This window comes from Ctenopharyngodon idella, chromosome 6 (assembly GCF_019924925.1).
Source record: "Ctenopharyngodon idella isolate HZGC_01 chromosome 6, HZGC01, whole genome shotgun sequence".
Lineage (NCBI taxonomy): Eukaryota > Metazoa > Chordata > Actinopteri > Cypriniformes > Xenocyprididae > Ctenopharyngodon > Ctenopharyngodon idella.
Window position 1 is genome coordinate 8,852,093 of NC_067225.1, and position 19,871 is coordinate 8,871,963.

Below are 19,871 nucleotides of genomic sequence, written 5' to 3' on the forward strand. Positions count from 1 at the left end.
ACGTCTGTTGAGCGTGTGAACGCAATTGGCCAATCAAAGGTGTTTAAATGAGTCACTATGCAGAAGAAACCTGCTCAAAACAGCAGAGATTTTGTTCAGCTCAAGATGAAAGGAAAGATTTAAAACTTTATGATTATAGTTATCATTCTTGGTGTGAATGAGTCTTGACACTTACACTTTCTGATTCTGATTCGATTCTCTATGATTTTTAATCATATTACAGCATTTAACAAATTATATTAAAAAGGGCAGACAAAGAATGCTTTGTAAAGTCTTTCATTCCAAACAATGAAAAAATACAATACATTTTTTGAGCACATTTTACTGAAAAGCTCTTATTTATTTTCATACTTGTTCTGCAGGTATGTCTGCTTGACTAAATAAAAAAAATGTTTGAATGGCTCACCTAATCAGCACACATTGGCTATCATGTCTCTTCCATAAGCAGCGGTAACACTCATTGGCAATAGCAAAGATATGTGGCGGCAGCTCGCCCAAATGATGCTGACTGTACAGCTCCACTGCGGAGAGATCGTACAGCCCTCCGATCTGCTTATAAGGATTCACAGCCGCCAGGATAGAGCCTATGTTAGTCTGAGAGACAGAGAAAGAGAGGCAGTTAAGGACTATCGAAAGCCAGCAAATAGTAAAACAATAAAACAAGCATATTGAAACATTTGTGATCAGTGCACATTTTAGTTTATATCCACAAATAAAAGGAAATTTAAAGGAAACTTTAACAATCAGTATGTGATCAGGTCATATTTCACATCAGAAGCTGATTGTGTCAGGGTCAGTAGGCCATGAGAGGATTGTGGATGATGTGTGTCCTTATCTACGCGCACTGTAACATAAATCTCTTTTAATACTGAATGCATCAGTACATGCAGGTGTTTATAATATGTTTATGTGCAGGTGTGTGATTGTAATTTTCATATATTGAGGCAAACAACATGCTCACTGGCCACCAGCAGTAATATGACTTGCTGATCTTAACAACGGCACAGTGATGAGATTAAACTGAGATTTTCCTGGATACTTGGAGAGGCGCCAAACACAAACAGACACAACACTATGATAAATCAGATAACCACTAGCTATCAGTCATCAACCCCAAAGCATGCATCCTGGGAAAGGTAAATTACAGTATCCATTTACCAAGATGGAATAAGATAGCCCGTTCACATTCACTCCATTGAGCACAACATGACACAAATCTCCAGTCTAAAGCAAGATCAACAATACAGCTGACAAATAAAGCCTTGCATGCTGTTTTAGTTTTATATTCAATAACAGGGAAATTAATAAGCTATTTTCAGACACTGATAGAGATATGTTTTTTTGAGCTCTACTAATAAAATGTAATAAAACCATTACACTGACCTTTGCTAATCATAAAAAAAACATCCATACATAATTTCCTCTACTGCATATGAAAACTAGAGCTATTCATCATACTCTGTCTCATAAGGCTTGCCATTTCATCACCAGCACAAATATACCAAGATAAACAACAATAGAGCCATTATCTGACTTGTTAGAGCAGGTTATTGGACCATACCATACTATGAAATAGGTTTGGATTGCATGATGTGTTTTGGGTATAGATGACTGTCGATGTTTTTGTCCCTTTGCAGTAAACTAAACAGGGCAGATCATGTTCACAGCTGTTGCAAGTAATTACCTCTGACACTGGGACTGATAATAATAATAATAATAATAATAATAATAATGTTTAATTTATTTAGCGCTTTTCCAGAGCTCAAAGCACTTTACAATCAAAACATAAATATAAAACAACAGGGAAGTACAAGAAACTATACAAGTTATCGGAATCAAATGCATAGTCCGGAGTGAGAACTATACAATTACTTGATAGTTCATAAATGGTGCCTGTGTCTCTAAAAACACCAATTATCTGTGGTAAAATACCAATACAAGTTTTAAACAATATGATATATGAAATTACAGCAGGGAAATATGCAATATGATTCTGATTAGGCTGATTATATTTGCCAAGTAATGTAGCTCTATTAATACAGAATTCAACTGATGTGTGGTTATTTGCATTTACAGGTAAGTTGTTTATTTTATAATTACTTTTTTGAAGATGATGGCAGAACAGATACCTTTTTTTTTTTTTGAAAAACACAAAAGAATATTGGTAAACAAACAGTTTTGGTTCCCAACATTCTTCAAAATATCTTCCTTTGTGTTACACACATGAGGGTGAGTAATGACTGAATTTTCAATTTTGAGTGGACTATCCCTTTAAGATCTCTCATTTCAGCTAGCACTGAATACTAAATAACATAGTTATATATAACACTAAATAATACATTTTTTAATATATTTTTGTGTTTGGTTAAGTTACATCATTTTATCACTTGTTTTAGGTTTGTTAAAACCACATTATGGAAGATTAAAAATAAAATAAAAATAAATAAAAGCTGTGTAACCATGCTGGGAAGTTTTATTATACTTGTCTCTGTCCCAGTCAGTCCTTACAAAGAGGGATGTACTGACTCTTGTTCTATGGATTTTGCAAAGGTCAAGCTTGAATGTTTGGATCATAATGCAGACAATGAGTCACACCAGTTCCTCCAGGCTACAACTCTAAACCAGCAGTCTGGGATGTATGTCTCTGTCTAGACCAATGAGGCTCCAGTTTGCCCTAGCCACCCGATCACATGACCACACTCTTTGGCAACATCATCAGTAAGACCCTATAGCAGAGGTTGTATTATTCTCAGGAGATGAGAGGGTCTGTGACTCTTGGAAAAAGCGTAATGGCTAACTTGGATCACGTGAGGCAGCTCAGCCTGTCACAAAATGGCAGTTTAGTTACAGTTTATGCTGCACTGTTTCTTGTGGATTAACACGTAATAAATGTTCTATACTTTGTGTTATCACAAGTAAATGTACAGTAGGACTGCAATGTTTGTTGAATGTGCTTTACTGATTGGAAAAAAGAGCACAAACTGCTCTATTGCAGATTACTGGTCACTACAGTGCGCATAAAATCACATTTAAGATTAGATTTGAATATGTTCATTAAAAAACAGCTTTATGGGGCATACATAGCAGTGACACTAGTTTAACTATACAGTATACGTATTTGAAGGCTAAAAGTGAGTTGAATTACCCACATAAGAGCATTAAAGCCCGGGTATACTTCACACTACTTTGCCTTTCAAAGTATACTCCTTTGGCAGTAAGCGTGGAAAGACTTGTTTGGCATGTGCACACTATCTAGTGGACTCTGATCAATCACACATGCACTGTTGTACATGCACCGCCCACGCAGACAGAAAAATTGGGGCTAATTCTAATCCCTAATTACAAAAATACTGTATAAACATCTTGGTATCTAATCTTATAAACTCACTTTAAACAATGGAAATACAAGCAGACAATGGAACATTTATTCGGGCTATCATTTATAGTACATATTTTATTAAATCCGGCATCACATTAGTTTTGTCTGAAAACCCAGTTTGGGACGTATTAGGCTTCGGATGTTTTTGTTGAAGAAGGAACATTTCTTAATCAAACAGGGTTTCCTTTCAGTCTCAGGCTGAGATGTTTTGAGTTAATATCACTCTGCTAAACTAAGGCAGGAAACTCCAGTTCCTCTCTCAGTCAGTCAGAGAGCTGTCCACCCTAAAATGAAGAATACAAAACAACACTGGATTGATTACACAGGAAAGACGGAGTGAACACTTAGGCATTAACTGACCTACTTTTTCATAAAGTACTGGCATGAAGAAAAGTGCAGAGAATCCCTGGTGAAAATGTGAAAACGTGTAATGATTTATATTATAATAGGGTGAAGTCCATGATATTGACATTAATCACTGTAACACTTTCATGTAGAATATCTAGATCCTTTTTTCTTTTATTGGTCAGTAGCCTATGTATAGAGTTGAAAGGAAATGATGGGGGAACAAGATCAGGAAATGATAAGCTCGACTCAAACTAACAGTGCCCACTTTAGAACCACAGCTCAATGTGTTGAATGATGTGTCCCACCACAATGTCACAGCTTTGACTAATCATCCCGTTCTTACTCTTGTCTGAAGACAAATTCTATTGCAATACCATGAAATTATAATATTCATATAATACATATGAATTGCAAATAGGAGTTTATAGGGATCAAAGTTGCATTTTCAAATTGGTTTTTATTTTAATACTAATTTCAAATTTATTTTACCTTTCAGTTTTGTTTTAGTTTCAGCATTTTCATGGTTACCATTTAGGTTTTATTTTATGTACATTTTTATTTCTTATTTTTATAAACAAATATTTATATTTTTAGTTTTGGGTTGGTAAGAAATTGTTTTTTAAAAATGTCTAATGCTCACCAATATTGCATTCACTTGATCAAAAATACAGTACAATACAGTAAAACCTAATATTGTGAAGTATTATTGCAATTTAAAATAACTTTTTTCTATTTTAATATATTTTAAAAAGTAATTTATTCCTGTGACGACAAAGCTGGATTTTCACCACCATTACTCCAGTCTTCAGTGTCACATGATCCTTCAGAAATCATTCTAATATGCTAAAATGCTGCTCAAGAAACATTTTTTATTATTATCGATGTTAAAAACAGTTGTGCTGCTTAATATTTTTGTGGAAATAGTGATACATTTTTTTCAGGATTCTTTGATAGAATCAAAAGAAATAGAAAGTTCAAAAGAACAGTCCTTGCTGAATAAAAATATTAATTTACTTAAAGGGGACATATCATGAAAATCTTACATGTTTAAGTGACAATCCTCCTTTTGGCTGCGTGAGATTCTCCAGCTTTGTTGTTGTTGAGCAACCGAAGCATGAGCTGTTAAAGCTCCGCCCTTTTCTGGAAAGGAGGCCGGGAGCAGCAGCTCATTTGCATTTAAAGGGACACACACAAAAACGCCGTGTTTTTGCTCACACCCAAATAGGGGCAAATTTGATGAGCTATAATAAATGATCTGTGGGGTATTTTGAGCTGAAACTTCAGAGACACATTCTAGGGACACCAGAGACTTATATTACATCTTGTGAAAAGGGACATAATAGGTCCCCTTTAAAAAAATCTTACTGACCCCAAAACATTTGAACAGTGGTGTACTTCAGCTTCAGTATATATAGTATAGATAAGGAATCAGTTGAGGAATCAACAGGTCATTGCCAGAGTTTATATTAACATCTAAAATAATCTTGTCAAGGCTAGACATTATGCCTATATATGATTTATATATACAACAAATACAAATATCAGTAGTGAAGTCAAAAGTTTAGTTGGTCTTGTGACTCATTGGGTGGAAGAGGTGCTGTGTTGTTGTTTTAAATTAAGCGTGGTGTATTTTGTTTCATTTTGCGATTTTACCAGTTTGATGACCTCAGTGGAGCAGCGCTATTAACATTCAGAAGGATCATTCACTTTTGGCCTCTAGAAGTTAAATGGGGAGACAGATAACAGCAGAAGAGATATCATATAGCTTGACAAGAACATCTGTGGGAACTTCAATGTGGAGGAGATTTCAAGTTATCTAAGAGGCATTTACTGTTTTTAAGAGGACAGGACAAGTAACCTGAAGACACTGAAACACATGAATTATTGTAAACCTATAAAATTATTTTATTTCAGCTAACAGAAGTGTTTTTTTTAAAAATCATTTTAGTTGTAGCATATAATAATAACCCTGATGAGGTCTCATGGAGCATCAAGTGTCTGTACGTTTCTTACATAGATGTTGTCTTTCTGGTATCGCTGATGAAGGTTGTGCATGATGGCGGCCTCATGAAGCTCTGCCAACGTGGACATGTCCTCCACTCCATCAATGCTGCTCTGGTGCATAGGGGACACCTTCTCCCTGTTCACCTCTGCCTGCTGCAGGTACACTACCTGAAAGATAGAAAGACAGAGTGGGTTTCACAAAATGACAGAGTTCGCACATACCCAATCCACTGATATATACACAGATGCATGAGCAGTACATCACAAAAGGGGAGAGGATCCTGCCAGGGCCATTTTAAGGGAATGCCTGCAGTTGAATAATGCATTAGTCAGACAGCAGGGTTTCCGCATTTCTGTTCCACAGAGTTTCAGCGTGCTGAGGCCTTTCTTTACCCTTTATACCCAACAGGCACTTCCTGACAAAAACACCAGACATTTTGCCAAGCAGAGTACAGTCTGGCCTATTTAAACTCAGCAAAAATGAAACTCTTTACAATTGAGATAAATGTAAACCAGCGCACCTGGGTGCAGGAGTTAACATTAAATATGTTTTTGCATGTGTAATATGCAGCTTATCATTGTCAGTGTTTGAGATAGCAATATGTTAAAGCTGAAGTAATTTTGTTCAATTTTAAAAGTATAAAATATAAAATTATATATTTCTTCAATTATAAAGTTTTCCAATCACAGCTTAAAGTTGGCATGAAATGGAAATTCACATCTATTTTTATGTCATTGATCTTACTGTGAACGATTCATCCATGCATGTTTCTTGTTTTTGTTTTTTTTTGAACCTGTCATTTTTTACTTCTCCCTAGTAAAGTATGCTGGACTTCTCCAGTTATTGAGCACTCTTAAACCCCGCCCCTTTCCTACAAACGATTGCAAACTCGTATTGAGAGCTGCCTCCAACCAATCAAAAGAACGAGGGTTGGGTATCGTTTGAATTTTAGCTATTTCGATTCCAATTTCGATTCTGCTTATCGATTCCGATTCTTATCAAATCCCAGTTTCGATTCCAATATGGTAAAAAAGTCATTTAGGCCACATCCACACAAAGCCAGAGCTTTCCCTATTCAGTCTTTTTTTTTCTCGTCTCAAGAAATATCTGTGTACAGCTCACTTCAAGAACTAAGAACTAAGTTTTGCTTACCAGCATCATCATATTTTGTCTTTTTCAGTTACGCTCTGCTCTCAAGGCCTATGGAGTTCCCTGGGCATCCCCCATTTCCTCTCATCCTATGTGGGATTGGATCCCACCATCCTCTAGTCAGCCATCTGTTTCTTTAATATATAGTAAACTTAGGGCCGGTTTCACAGACAGGGCTTTGGCTAAGTCAGGATTAAGCCTTATTTCAATTAGGGTATTTATGTAGCTTTTATAAACATACTCTAGAAAAAAACATTACTGTTGTGCGTCTTGAGACAAAACAATGGCAGTGACATATTTTAAGACATGTCATTGCAAGTTACTTTCAGTTAAAACAGCTCAAATCTGCATTTTAGTCTAGGACTAGCTTAAGCCTTGTCTGTGAAACCAGGGGTTAATGAGCACACTGCAAAGCCTCTTTCTATTAAAACTATCTGGAATCATGAATTAACAGATTTTGACTAATCGGTCGACTGGGAGAGGGTGTGGTCTAATCTAATGTTAACTTCTAAAAACCTGGCTCATCGTCTTATTCATTTCAAAGTCATCTATAGAGCATACATAACTCCTTACAAGAGGTTCAAAATGAAACTGCAATCAACCTATAACTGCCATATCTGTAACACTGTGTCATGAGGTACTTTTCTCCACGTTTTGGGAATGTCCAATTGTTGTCAACCTATGGACTCATGTGAATTCTGTTTTGTCCTTTTTACTAAAATTGATTACTTCCAGGTTTATGTCTTCTCAATGATGATTCTAACTCCTGTATAAGTTCATTAAAGAAGAGAATGTTGTTTGCTGGTTTTACACCGGCAAAGAAGGCAATAATACAAAACTGGTTTACCCTGCATATGTGTGCAAAAACATTTTGGATTCATAGCCTCCTTAAAATAGTGGCTTGTGAATGTACAACAGAATGAATCAACAAGGCTAAACCTAGTACAATTGATGCATGGCAATGTTTTTCTTTCAAAATTTTGGACTATATAAAGGAATGACCATATCAATTTTTTTTTAATTGTAAAATTATTGATAATATGTCTGTTGCTCCCCTTCCCTTATTTGAATGGATGTTATTTTTTATTTAGAGATACACTAAAAACGGAGAATAAAACTTGGAGCTTGCGCATAAACCTTGCACGCTGTATACAAACTTTAGTAAAGCTTAGAAATAAAGCTTCACTTTAGTAAAGCTAATAGGCTCAGTAGCTTCTGCGGCATGAACACAAGCATGTAGTCCGCTATTACTGTTGCTGTTGCGTGACGTAGCAGTGTCTGACTCGGGTCGAGATGTGGGGTTATGACATCATCGTTTCACAAAATATATGGATTGGCTGTACACAAGAAAACGTTTTCAGATTTATCCACTCTGGGACCCGGTTTCAAAAAATAGCGGTTTCAGGCTCCCAAAGTGCCGGATCCGTCTGGACGAAACGCCTATACGATACAAAATTTTTACGTATACACCTAAAAGCATCTCCGTGTGGACAGGCTCTTAGATATGAAACATATTTATTCTGCGTCTTTTTGCAAAACATTCTGTTGCAGCTGAATACCATGAACAAAAGTCAGCAGACAACTATAATTAAGCCATACGTTTGTTGATTTCCTCAAAAAATGTAAACACTGAGGGTCTGCAGACAGATGAAGTGAAAACAGTCATTATTTTTGGTATAAAATCCATTTGGTGATGCTGTAGCTGCAGAGATTACACACTTCTACTTAAATATCCATGTATATTACATGAACTTTGCTAAAAGGTTCTCTGCTTTACTGGCTGGACAACACAAAGTGGAGAGACTATAGGTGCGTCCGAAATCACGTACTGTCAGAATAGGTACTACATTTGAATTTGAACTTACTTTGCTACCGTTAAAAAAGTATGTTCTATATAGTATGAATGGGGGTAGTATGAATGTAATTCGGACATATTGTGGCCATGTTGTCATTATCACATGACCTACCGGCGTCAGTTACGTTGCTTCACCTCCATTCATAAATCCTCTCCTGTGGCCTCATGGGATAATAAAGTGTCCATTGAATGCGCACTTCAGAATCTCACCGGAAGTTGTAGGTCATTCGGGGACTTTTCGCCTACTGTTTTTCGAATACTATGAATTTGGACATACTACTCTGTTGGTATACTGTTTTTCGCATACTATATAGTAGAGACGTATTTGATTTTGAACGCAGCTTATCTCTCTCTTCTTTTCAGCATTCTATTTCATTTCTGCTGAAAACTAACTCTTGTGCCACCCAGTGCCATGATAACCAGAGAGCACAGCCCAGTTCATGAAGAGAGAGTTGAGAGCCTGATAGATTAAAAATCAATGCAACCACTGTGTGTGTGTGTGTGTGTGTGTGTGTGTGTGTGTGTGTGTGTGTGTGCACGCCATTTACTTTAGGTATGGATTTATGAGCTGTTTTTATTCAAACCCATTAAATCAGCCACAGTCTATTTAAGTGCACACACATGTACATGTACATATATACCATCACTAGAGGGCAAGAGAGAGAGAATTATGTTTGCCTTAGTTACATGCTGTTAAATTGGGGTCGACAGACTGAAGGAGGGAAGAAAAGGTCAAAGTTTATGAGCTGAGACAAGTTGCTGCAAATCAATACAACTGACAGTAATGACATTGACCTCCCAGAATCCTGATCAGAATCAAACATTAGAAATATAAAGAAACAAAGCTGATTTAGAATGACATAAATCATCATTTCAGTGTATCTGAGTGTGTGTTTTGAAGAGAGAGCACAGAATTACAGACATAATATGCTTGACCAAAACCTGACAACATTTCCCAAAACCTCCTTTTGGGCACGTCCTAATTTGTAAAAATGGTTGTAAGTTATAAAAATGCAGAAAGTTTTCTGTTAGTGTTAGGCTGTGGGTTACAGTATTTTTATAAAACGGATAGTTCCGGTCCTTGATTCTGATTGGTTGAGCTGTGATGAAGCCATTATAAATTACTCTACAAACATACACATGTGACCTCATTACATCGGTATTAAAATAAATATTTTTATGGAAGAACCATTTTATAAAAGCAATAAGCCCCAAGAAGCCGTGGTTTATAGTGAATTTAGAACAGCTAAGGGGGTTTTAGGCACAAAGCGGAGCAGAACAGAGCAGAGAACAATGCCCCTTAGATGTTCAAAATTCACTGTAAACCACAGCTTCTTGGGGCTTATTGCTTTAATAACTAGCCTTATATAAAACAACAGAGGTCTATGTAATGTCCCCATTTAGATAGAAGTAAACGTGTGTATGTGTCTGTGTTTATGTGGTTGGTTGTGAGTCTGTGATGATTGTAAGTTTAGATGCTGAAAAGAGGAGATGAGGAGGTCTTCATGCTCCATTTTCTCCATCCACCCACCCACTCACACACAAGCACACAGCCGCTCTGCCTCTCTCCCCTCAGCACATGGATATTCCTGCAAATCTGTTTGATGTTTCAAGCTGCTTTGCATGATTCAGATGAAAGCTGAAAAAAGATCATGAGAGAGAGAGAGAGAGAGAGAGAGAGAGAGAGAGAGACTATGCACCAGTGACCTACATTCACACCTATAGACAAACAGAAGCGTGTCAGAACGGAGCAACGCAGGGGTCTTGAGATGCATTTTTTAAATTTGAATTAAAAACACGGCCCACACTGAAAAACAGTGAGATGACATAACAGGTAAAGACATCTGTCTGCCTGTGCACAGAGACCAACAACATACATCTCAGAATTAATACAAGAACGTGTTAGATTAGATTGTTGTGGACTTATGTTCAGAGATTTGGAAATAAATATTTGGATTTCTAAAGCTATTTTTGTAAAGTCAATTCAATGCTTTCATCTGTTACAATAATGTAATGTGATTGAATTATTTTAACTTGGGGTCCAAGGCTGCATTTATTTGATGAAAAATATAGTAAAAACAGCAATATTGTGAAATATTATTACAATTTAAAATAACTGTTTTCTATTTTAATATTTTAATGTAAAATGGAATTTACTCATGTGATCCAAAGCTGAATTTTCAGCATCATTACTCCAGTCTTCAGTGTCACATGATCCTTCAGAAATCATTCTAATATGCTGATTTGCTGCTCAAGAAACATTTTTTATTATGCAAAAACAGTGTTTTTCATAATTCTCTGATGAATAGAAAGCTTAAAAAAAAACAGTATTTTATTTATTGTAACATTATAAATGTCTTTACTGTCACATCAATTGAATCCATCATTGCTGAATAAAAATATTAAAGGGTTAGTTCACCCAAAAATGAAAATTCTGTCATTAATTACTCACCCTCATGTTGTTCCACACCCGTAAGACCTTCATTCATCTTCAAAACACAAATTAAGATATTTTTGATGAAATCCGAGAGGTATATGACTCGTCCATAGACAGCAATATGATCAACACTTTCAAGTCAGAAAGGTACTAAAGACATTGTTAAAACAGTCGACGTGACTGCAGTGGTTCAACCTTAATTTTATGAAGCGACGAGAATACTATTTGTACACAAAAACAAAAATAACGACTTTATTCAACAATCTCTTAAAAGTGTTGATTATACTGCTGTCTATGGACGAGTCATATACCTCTCGGATTTCATTAAACATCTTAATTTGTGTTTTGAATATAAACGAAGATCTTACGGGTTTGGAACGATGAGGGTGAGTAAATTAATAACAGAAATTTCATTTTTGGATGAACTAACTCTTTAAAATCTTTCAAAATAAAATCTAACTGAAAATCTAAAATCTAATCTAACTTTTGAACTTTGAAATTCTATTAATTATTCAGCATATAATCATTATAATGCAATTGATTTCATTACACATTTTAATTGATGTCCCCAATAAAGGATGATTTAATCTTTTTACATTTTCATCCCATCAACCGAGCTTAGAGTCAACATCTGCTGATATGTTGTGCCTCAATGTGAAATGAATTAGAAATCGCTCTCATATACATGATGACACACAGAAGGGAGATCTCAGGAGGGGGTGGGTGAGAAGCCTTCGAGCACTGTAGCTCAGAGTTGATTGTGAACTCTTATAGTTAACTTCTTAAATTTAGGTCACAGTCTATATTTGTGCCTCAAAGTTCTTAAATCCTATAACAAACCTGTGAACGCTTTAGGTGAACTTACACACACACTGAAGCACTGAAGCATAAGACTCACCTCAGCGTGAATGGTAGGAAGGAGATACTCACTGACCAATATTCCGGAGGGTACACACACACACCCCAAAAAAAACACACACACACACACACACACACACACACACACACACACACACACACACACAGTTTTTCCAAATGATACAGAGAAATACGGAAAAACACACTAGATTTACTGATATACTGATAAAATATACAAACTCTTTCACTTAAATTCACATTCAACCCGAATGGACAAAGGCAACATTATGATCACCAACATTTTAAGTGACCTTTTCCACATCCTCAAATTCAACCTGAAAGGACAAGGCCGATAATGTAATCTACTATGACGGAATCAAACACAAGTGTGAAAACAAAGTCAGAAGACCCTGTTAGCATAACTACACTAACACTTTTACCCAATTCCCTTAATAAGCCTGGGTATTGCTTTTTTAGGCAACATTTGGATTAAACAGAACCTAACTGCAATAAAAAATGCAATGTTTGGAAAACATTTTGTGCTTGCTGTAAAAATACACTCGCATGTATAATACACACAATCATGCATGTATTTATAGCATGCTTTCTGTCCTCGGTAACTCGGTCAGAACCACTGCAGGAATGGGGTTACACACCCATACTTAACTAAATTATTAACCACATCAGAAACGAGAAATTGGTGTGCATCCAGCCCTGTGCTATAACATGCCTTTAAATCTACATAAAAAATTCAGCATTCTCCAACAGGGTTGCCATTTCAAAACGAATCCCCCACAAATGGAAAACAATTTCTCAACCCTTTTGGGCTGAATCCTTCAGATTAGCTCTGGGCTAAAACAATGGGTGAAAGACCTCCAGAGAGACAGTGTTGGGGTTTTCTGGAGAAGCTGCTTGAGACCCAGCAGAGGGCGAGATCTGTGTATTGATTTATGGAGGAGGGTTTGGACTGCTGCAGTGAATGCTACTGAATATTGTCATCACAAGCATTCTGGTGTTCAGGACATGAATCATCATTACCAGCACAGGAAACTTTGAGAAATGTGTCAATAAATATGTTAATGGATTTGAAGTACACTTACTATGAAATAAATGTATTTTAAATAGATTTTGGTATAGTTTTTTTTTACTAGGGTCTACATCAGAAAGACCAAAACATTTAACAACGGAGTCATATTTAAGGATCATTCTAGATCAAGATGACAGATGTAGGACTGCAGTAAATGGTCATTGGTCATTTCAACCCAAAGGTCTGTCATTCTTTTATGTTTTGTTACCTTTATACTGTAAATATGGAAATTTCTTTGGTTGTACTACTCAATAACTTGAAAAAATAATCCTAAAGCCAACATGAAAAAGAATCATGTTGAGAGTGTGGATCGTGATCCTACCTGAAAGAAATTGTGATGACATCTACCCCTGCCACACACACACACACACACATGAATAAACATACATGCAAAAACACAAATGCAAACAGGCTTCCAGTATGCATCTGTACATACAGATAACCCTTCCCTGCTGTGCAGTCTCTCTCTCTGAGCTGAATTCAGGCCAGCACAGCTGTTATTATTAGCCTGACATCACAGTTCTACCAACAACCCACAGCCGTCAAAAACTACTTACCTCTATCAGCACTGTGTGTGTGTTTGTGTGGGAGTCTAACTGCTAATGCGACTGTTTGATTACAATTAAATCTTCAAGCAGAGGCAGTTCTGCCCACTTAACTGTAACAGACATCTGTAAGTTAAAGGGTTGCTGCACAGACTTCATTACATTGATAAAACTATTAAGAAACTCAAAAGGTGAGTTTTATGTGAAAATGTAATGAATCTCTATTCTCCAGTTTGTGATTTGGAACGGTACCATGTACAGTGCAGCAAAAGAAAGAACAGTGGAATATTAATGATCATCCATCTGCTCACAACCATGGGAATGGGGAAAAAAGCTATCAAGCAAGTTCCTTAGTATTCCTTTTGGATGTTTGCACACATTTGATAGTGATTTGCATTAATTATGACATATATACTCAATAAACTAAGACAACCTTTAAAGTCATCATGAAATCGACAATTCTTGTTTTTTATGGAATATTGCAGTACTTTTGATAAATTTTTAATTACAATCCATCTACCCTCTCTCCTCTTCTTTGATGACGTGTTGTCGGAGAGAGGACGGGACAACCTGTCACTCGCATGAGATCACAGCAATAGTAAACCACAACCACCAATTCCCAATGGACAAAATCAAGCGCCACCATACATTTTTTTATTCATAGAGAAGCTGATTCACTGAGATATACATCACAGTAGTGAAAAAGACTATCACAACTTCAATTTTAGTGCCGAACTGTGACCATCTCAGGAGGTGAGTACCACCTTCAGTCCTTGATTTGCAGATTTTTTGGACTTTTCAGGTGACCAAATAATGGCTATGGCACAAAGAGGAGCTGCTTAATTTATGTCTATGGAAATGACAGAATGAGGCACATATTAAAACTATTGTGAACTACACAGACTCTTTCTTCAGAAGTCTTTCTTCAGTGTTCAATGCAAATGAAAGCTTTAACTGGACCACTTTGCAATGATGTATGAAAGTGATATGATAATACTAGAGATGCACTGATGTATCGGCCAACAATCGGTATCGGCCGATAAAAGCTATTATTATCACTATCGGCCATCGGCTGATTGTTTAAAAACTGCCGATGATCAGGGCCGTTTATATCCTGTCAATCAAAAGGGTGCGGAAAAACGTGTCCAGACTGCAACTCATACATACTGTGTGTAAAGAAAATCACTCTTGTGTTGAATTTTAACGCATTAACAGTTTAAAAATAGTGACGTTAAAGCAGGCTCTTTTTGACCCTATGAATCACCCATAGTTCAAGCCAGGGTTGCCAGGTCTGCGTTTTTTTTTTCCTACATCGAATATTATTTGTAGCGCCTCCCATCCAAAAATCGCAAAAAGCTTTGTGCTTTGTTACTTCTGATAAGAATAAAAGTTTCAGTTTTCAAATTATGTCCATTTTATCATGAAATTCAAACAATAAATGGCGTTTTGACGCTCTTAAATGTGACGTGTCAGATCGCTGTAATGCCTCTGTTCAGGCGGCAGCTCGGAGAGCGAGTCTTTTTTTCCTCTTCAATACAAGTTATATCTCGAAAAACATGCATGAACATTAAAGGTATGTTGAAAGATACAGTACAACTTACCGGGATGTATCATGTCTCATGTAATCACTTTATTTAGTTTCAACCGTAGAAAGACGTCAATAAAACAGCTTGTGAACAATATGTCACATCATGTCACATTTACCTCAGGAATGTTTTCCAATGTTCACAGTTCCTTATCTATCTATCTATCTATCTATATATATATATATATATAAAAAACACTAGAGAGGAGCTTATTTACTGTTAATTATATGTTTGTGTAAATTTGCCATGAAGACAAGTGCTTATGAAAACTACCTTTTGTGATACTAATACAAACATTTAAGTTTTTGAGTGTAATTATTGTATCTGAAAATAAACAGCAGCTAAATATAATACCTCTGTTGTTAATTGTAACCTCTAATATTGTAGTGTACCAAATGAGGGGGTTCCCTGTATTGTTTACAATATTATTTGGGAGATTATTATTTTTTCCTTAAGAAAAACCAAACTATCGGTATCGGCATTGGCCGATATCATTCTGAATAAGCGCCTATCAGTATCGGCAGAGAAATTTAGTATCGGTGCATCTCTAGATAATACACAGAAATTTAGCATTGTATTCTGTGTACAGTAGTTTTGAGAGAACCTTTCCAGAACATTAGCCAAAGTTCTGAGAATGTTCCCTGTTAGCTGGGTTCATACCTTATATAGTTTAGCAGATTCGGGGTCAGATTTCCTAAACGGGGGAAATTAGCGGGAGAGCACAATTCCACTGATGCGGTGATGGGAGTGGAAAATATAACTCGATCTACTGCTGACACGCAAATAAAATAACACAGATGCAGTCAAATTATTTACATAATGACCAACACAATCTACCAAAAGCAATGCAAATTAACAGTGGATCGCAAATAAGCAGAGCTGATGCTCATCAGGTGCGGGTCAACACAGGCACAACTTGTTACATGTAATCTGACAAACAAGTACACATATATATTTATATATAGGCCAACATGGCTTGGCAAACTATATGTTTGGATAACATCTTCCTCTGGCATTTCAAAGAAATTAATACGAGTGGAAAATATTTTCTCCCTTCTACCACACGCTCTCTGTTCTCTGCGGTGTCTCCTCCTAGCAGCAACAATTGCAGCCATGTCGCAAAATGGGTTAAGACATGCTTTTTTTGGGCGTTAAATAATGGCGCAAATACCAGTAAATTGACTAGCGCAAACATTAGTAAATTGTGTTGCGTGATTCATTTAAATACTCTCCTTCCATAAATTTTGCATCTGAAAGGGAAACTTCTTCAAATGCATATGCAATAAGGTCAGCCACAAAAACAACTCAGTCCACGCCTTTTCAGTGATAATTTTGCACTGCGTGTCTTTAGTAAATCCCGACACTAGTTTTTTAACACCAAAAGAGGGTTTCCGCTGGCGCAAGCTGCTAGTAAATCTGGCCCTAGAGCTGGGCAATAATATACATGATACAAGCAATCAAGCAGTTGAAGTTATCGTATTTATTTACTGGTATTTTTCAGTGATAATGTATGATATTGTTGCATACCAGCTGTATATTTTATAAAAGGTATGGTACATTTTTTCCAGCTCTATCACCTTTCAAAGGACACCCTGTTACCATGACAACATATATTAGTGGATAACTCTGCACTAAAAGCAGAGTGTTCTCTCTCTTCATCTCTGCCTCTCTCCTGTGATTATTTTATGCATATATCATATTGCACCAAAACAGGCCAGAATCTCATGTAGAATGGTGGAGTACATTAGGGTTATATGATATAGTCTCTTTCCCATCAACGTTTATGGGAGGGTGAATGTATTGATTTAGCTTCAGACGTGCAGTTGGCAGACACACACAACGAACATGCATATGCACACACACACACACACACATACACACCCACACCCACACCCACACACACACAGCTCCTCAGCTCTGTTATGATGACCTTCAGAGCACAATACCAAACCAGTGTAATCTCTGACTCACACAACACCCATTCAGCCATAAAGGGCAACATCTGTGTGCTTGCATGTGTGTGTGTTATGACAGATTGCTGAGTCTTACCTCCCCGTAGTCGGTGGTGAGCACCACGGTTCCATCTCCACAGGAGTTCACTGTAGACGGAACCAGCTGATCTTTATGCTTCACCCACACTCGAGAACCCTGCAAAACACACACAAAAGCAGGCAGACACATATCAGCACAATCCCAGATTATATGTCCCAGTTGTTTGTGAGAGTTACAGAACAATAAAACAAAACAATAAAACACAAAATCTTCATGTAGCCATTCACTATTGAAAGTCGAAACTTTTAGGGTGACCTATGGGTGGCTTTTCAGACACAAATAGGCCCACAAACAGAGCTCAGAAACAAAACAGCCTGTTTTTTTTACCTTTTATTATTCCAGAGCATTGAAGTGAAGGCCAAACTGATACCCTTGGAGCACATTAGGAAGTAGAATATATAAGTAAAAAAGAATAAAAAGTCTTTCCCCTTTTATTTTTCCAAATAGATCAACAAAAATCTACAGTATTGTAAAAAAAAATCTACTGTATTTTTATTTTTTTCTTTCTTGATGAAGATATCTTTTTGGCCTGTTCACCTTCACTCTTAAAAAAATCCATAAAAATAGGGCTGAATGTACTGAATTTTTTTTTTTTTTTTTTTTTTTTTGCAGGTGTTTTGCCTGTATTTTGAATTTTCAGCTTCATTGTGTTGTGTTTTAGGCTTAACAGAAATGTCCGTAAAATTACTGGATAATGTCCTGGTAATTTTTAAGGAATTTTTTTTACAGTGTTGCTATATTAGCAAATATCTTGATGAAAACTAATTTTAAAAATTGTCTTTAAAATTTTAATTTAAATTCAGTTTGTATATAAAATATAACATTCAAAAGACTTATACAGTATCAACCCCGTTAACATTAGATTTTCCCTATTTTAAAAATCAAATAATCTCACTGTTACTCAATAAAAAGTTTATACTGTTATACCATCAAATGTACGATCAAGGTTACGATCTTAAAATGTCATCCCTTTTACAATTGAAAAGTGGATACAATATTTCAGAATTCATTTCTCTTTCTAAACATCTTAGCAGTTTCATGATCTTAAGTGAGCTATAAACTGTTAAACCCTCTTATCTTCAATCCTGTTACCATTCTGACAGGATTTCTATTATATTCTTACAGTTTTTCCCAAAAAATAAAACAGAGATTATTGGAGTGTGTTCAACTTAAAAAATGTCATGTTTAATTCAATGTGTTACTTGCTGTTTCTTTGTAATTATTTGTGAAATTTACTATTTCTGAGTGAAAATTGTTCAAAGTGAATCCTACACCAATTTTTTTTCAGTGTATGTTATAGTCTGACATTAAAATATTTTAATTTATTTAGAAATGACAGAAACAATTCATTTACACTTAAATACATTACAAATAAAATGTTGAAATACCTTACAAAAATTTCTCACTATCAGACTAGATAGAGTGGATAGAATGAAACGAAACATTCACAAAGATAGCAAAGAAACATTTACAAATGAAGCATGAAAGATTCAGACTATGTGTGTTTTGTGTTTTACTGAATTTCCCACGTTATAGTTTGTAAATGCAATAACACACAGCACAATGAGCACTGATGTCATTTCAGATGTGTCCACCTGCTCTTCTCCACAGCAGTAGAGTGCTGTTCCATGTGAGGGCCGGACTGAATTATGGCCAGCTGCATGATGTTAACTACTAATAATTGGAAAATGGATCGATAATTCCTCAGCTTCAGAGAGGAAACTCAATACACAATCACCAGCTCCAGCAGAAAGTCACATATTAGCCTACATCCAAAGCATTAAATGACCCAGAAGACACAACCACCTTTGGTTAACATTTACAGTAATATTTTCAATCAAAAAAGATTTATTCAACATGCCCCAATAGTCGCAGATATAAAGTAGGTTGTAACAATGCCATTAAATAAACTGTAAAAAACCTGCTATTAAATAAAATATAAACAGTAAAACAATTATGAAACATACAGAAGCTTGTTTCTGCCACTCAATAAAAAAGCAAAAAGGTAATTGCGACTTTTTATCTTACAATTCTGACTTTTCTTTCTCAGAATTGCGAGTTTATATGTTGCAATTCTGACTTTTTTTTCTCGCAATTGTGAGTTTATATCTCACAATTCTGACTTTATAACTCATAACTGAGTTTATATCTCACAATTCTGACTTTATAACTCATAACTGAGTTTATATCTCGCAATTCTGACTTTATAACTCATAACTGAGTTTATATCAAGCAATTCTGACTTTATAACTCATAACTGAGTTTATATCTCGCAATTCTGACTTTATAACTCACAATTGTAAGTTTGTATCAAGCAATTCTGACTTTATAACTCACAACTGAGTTTATATCAAGCAATTCTGAATTTATAACTCACAATTGTGACTTTATAACTCACAATTCTGAATTTATAACTCACAATTGTGACTTTATAACTCACAATTCTGAATTTATAACTCACAATTCTGACTTTATAACTCACAATTCTGAATTTATAACTCACAATTCTGACTTTATGCAAATGTAAATGGTAACAAACCAAAAAAGAAAGTGAAATTAGGTAACTGAAC

The 19,871-nt window shown here is 35.9% G+C and overlaps 1 protein-coding gene across 1 annotated transcript in view; it reads right to left on the reverse strand.

The window, feature by feature from the left end:
* Positions 1-19,871, reverse strand: part of myo10l1 (myosin X, like 1) — a 72,750-nt gene that overhangs the window by 28,905 nt on the left and 23,974 nt on the right. Inside the window, exons 2-4 of the mRNA XM_051896760.1 lie at positions 17,299-17,397; positions 5,741-5,899; positions 407-594 (exon numbers count right to left, since the gene is read on the reverse strand). Of these exons, the coding sequence (XP_051752720.1) occupies positions 407-594; positions 5,741-5,899; positions 17,299-17,397 (446 nt within the window). The remainder of the gene's footprint in view (positions 1-406; positions 595-5,740; positions 5,900-17,298; positions 17,398-19,871) is intronic.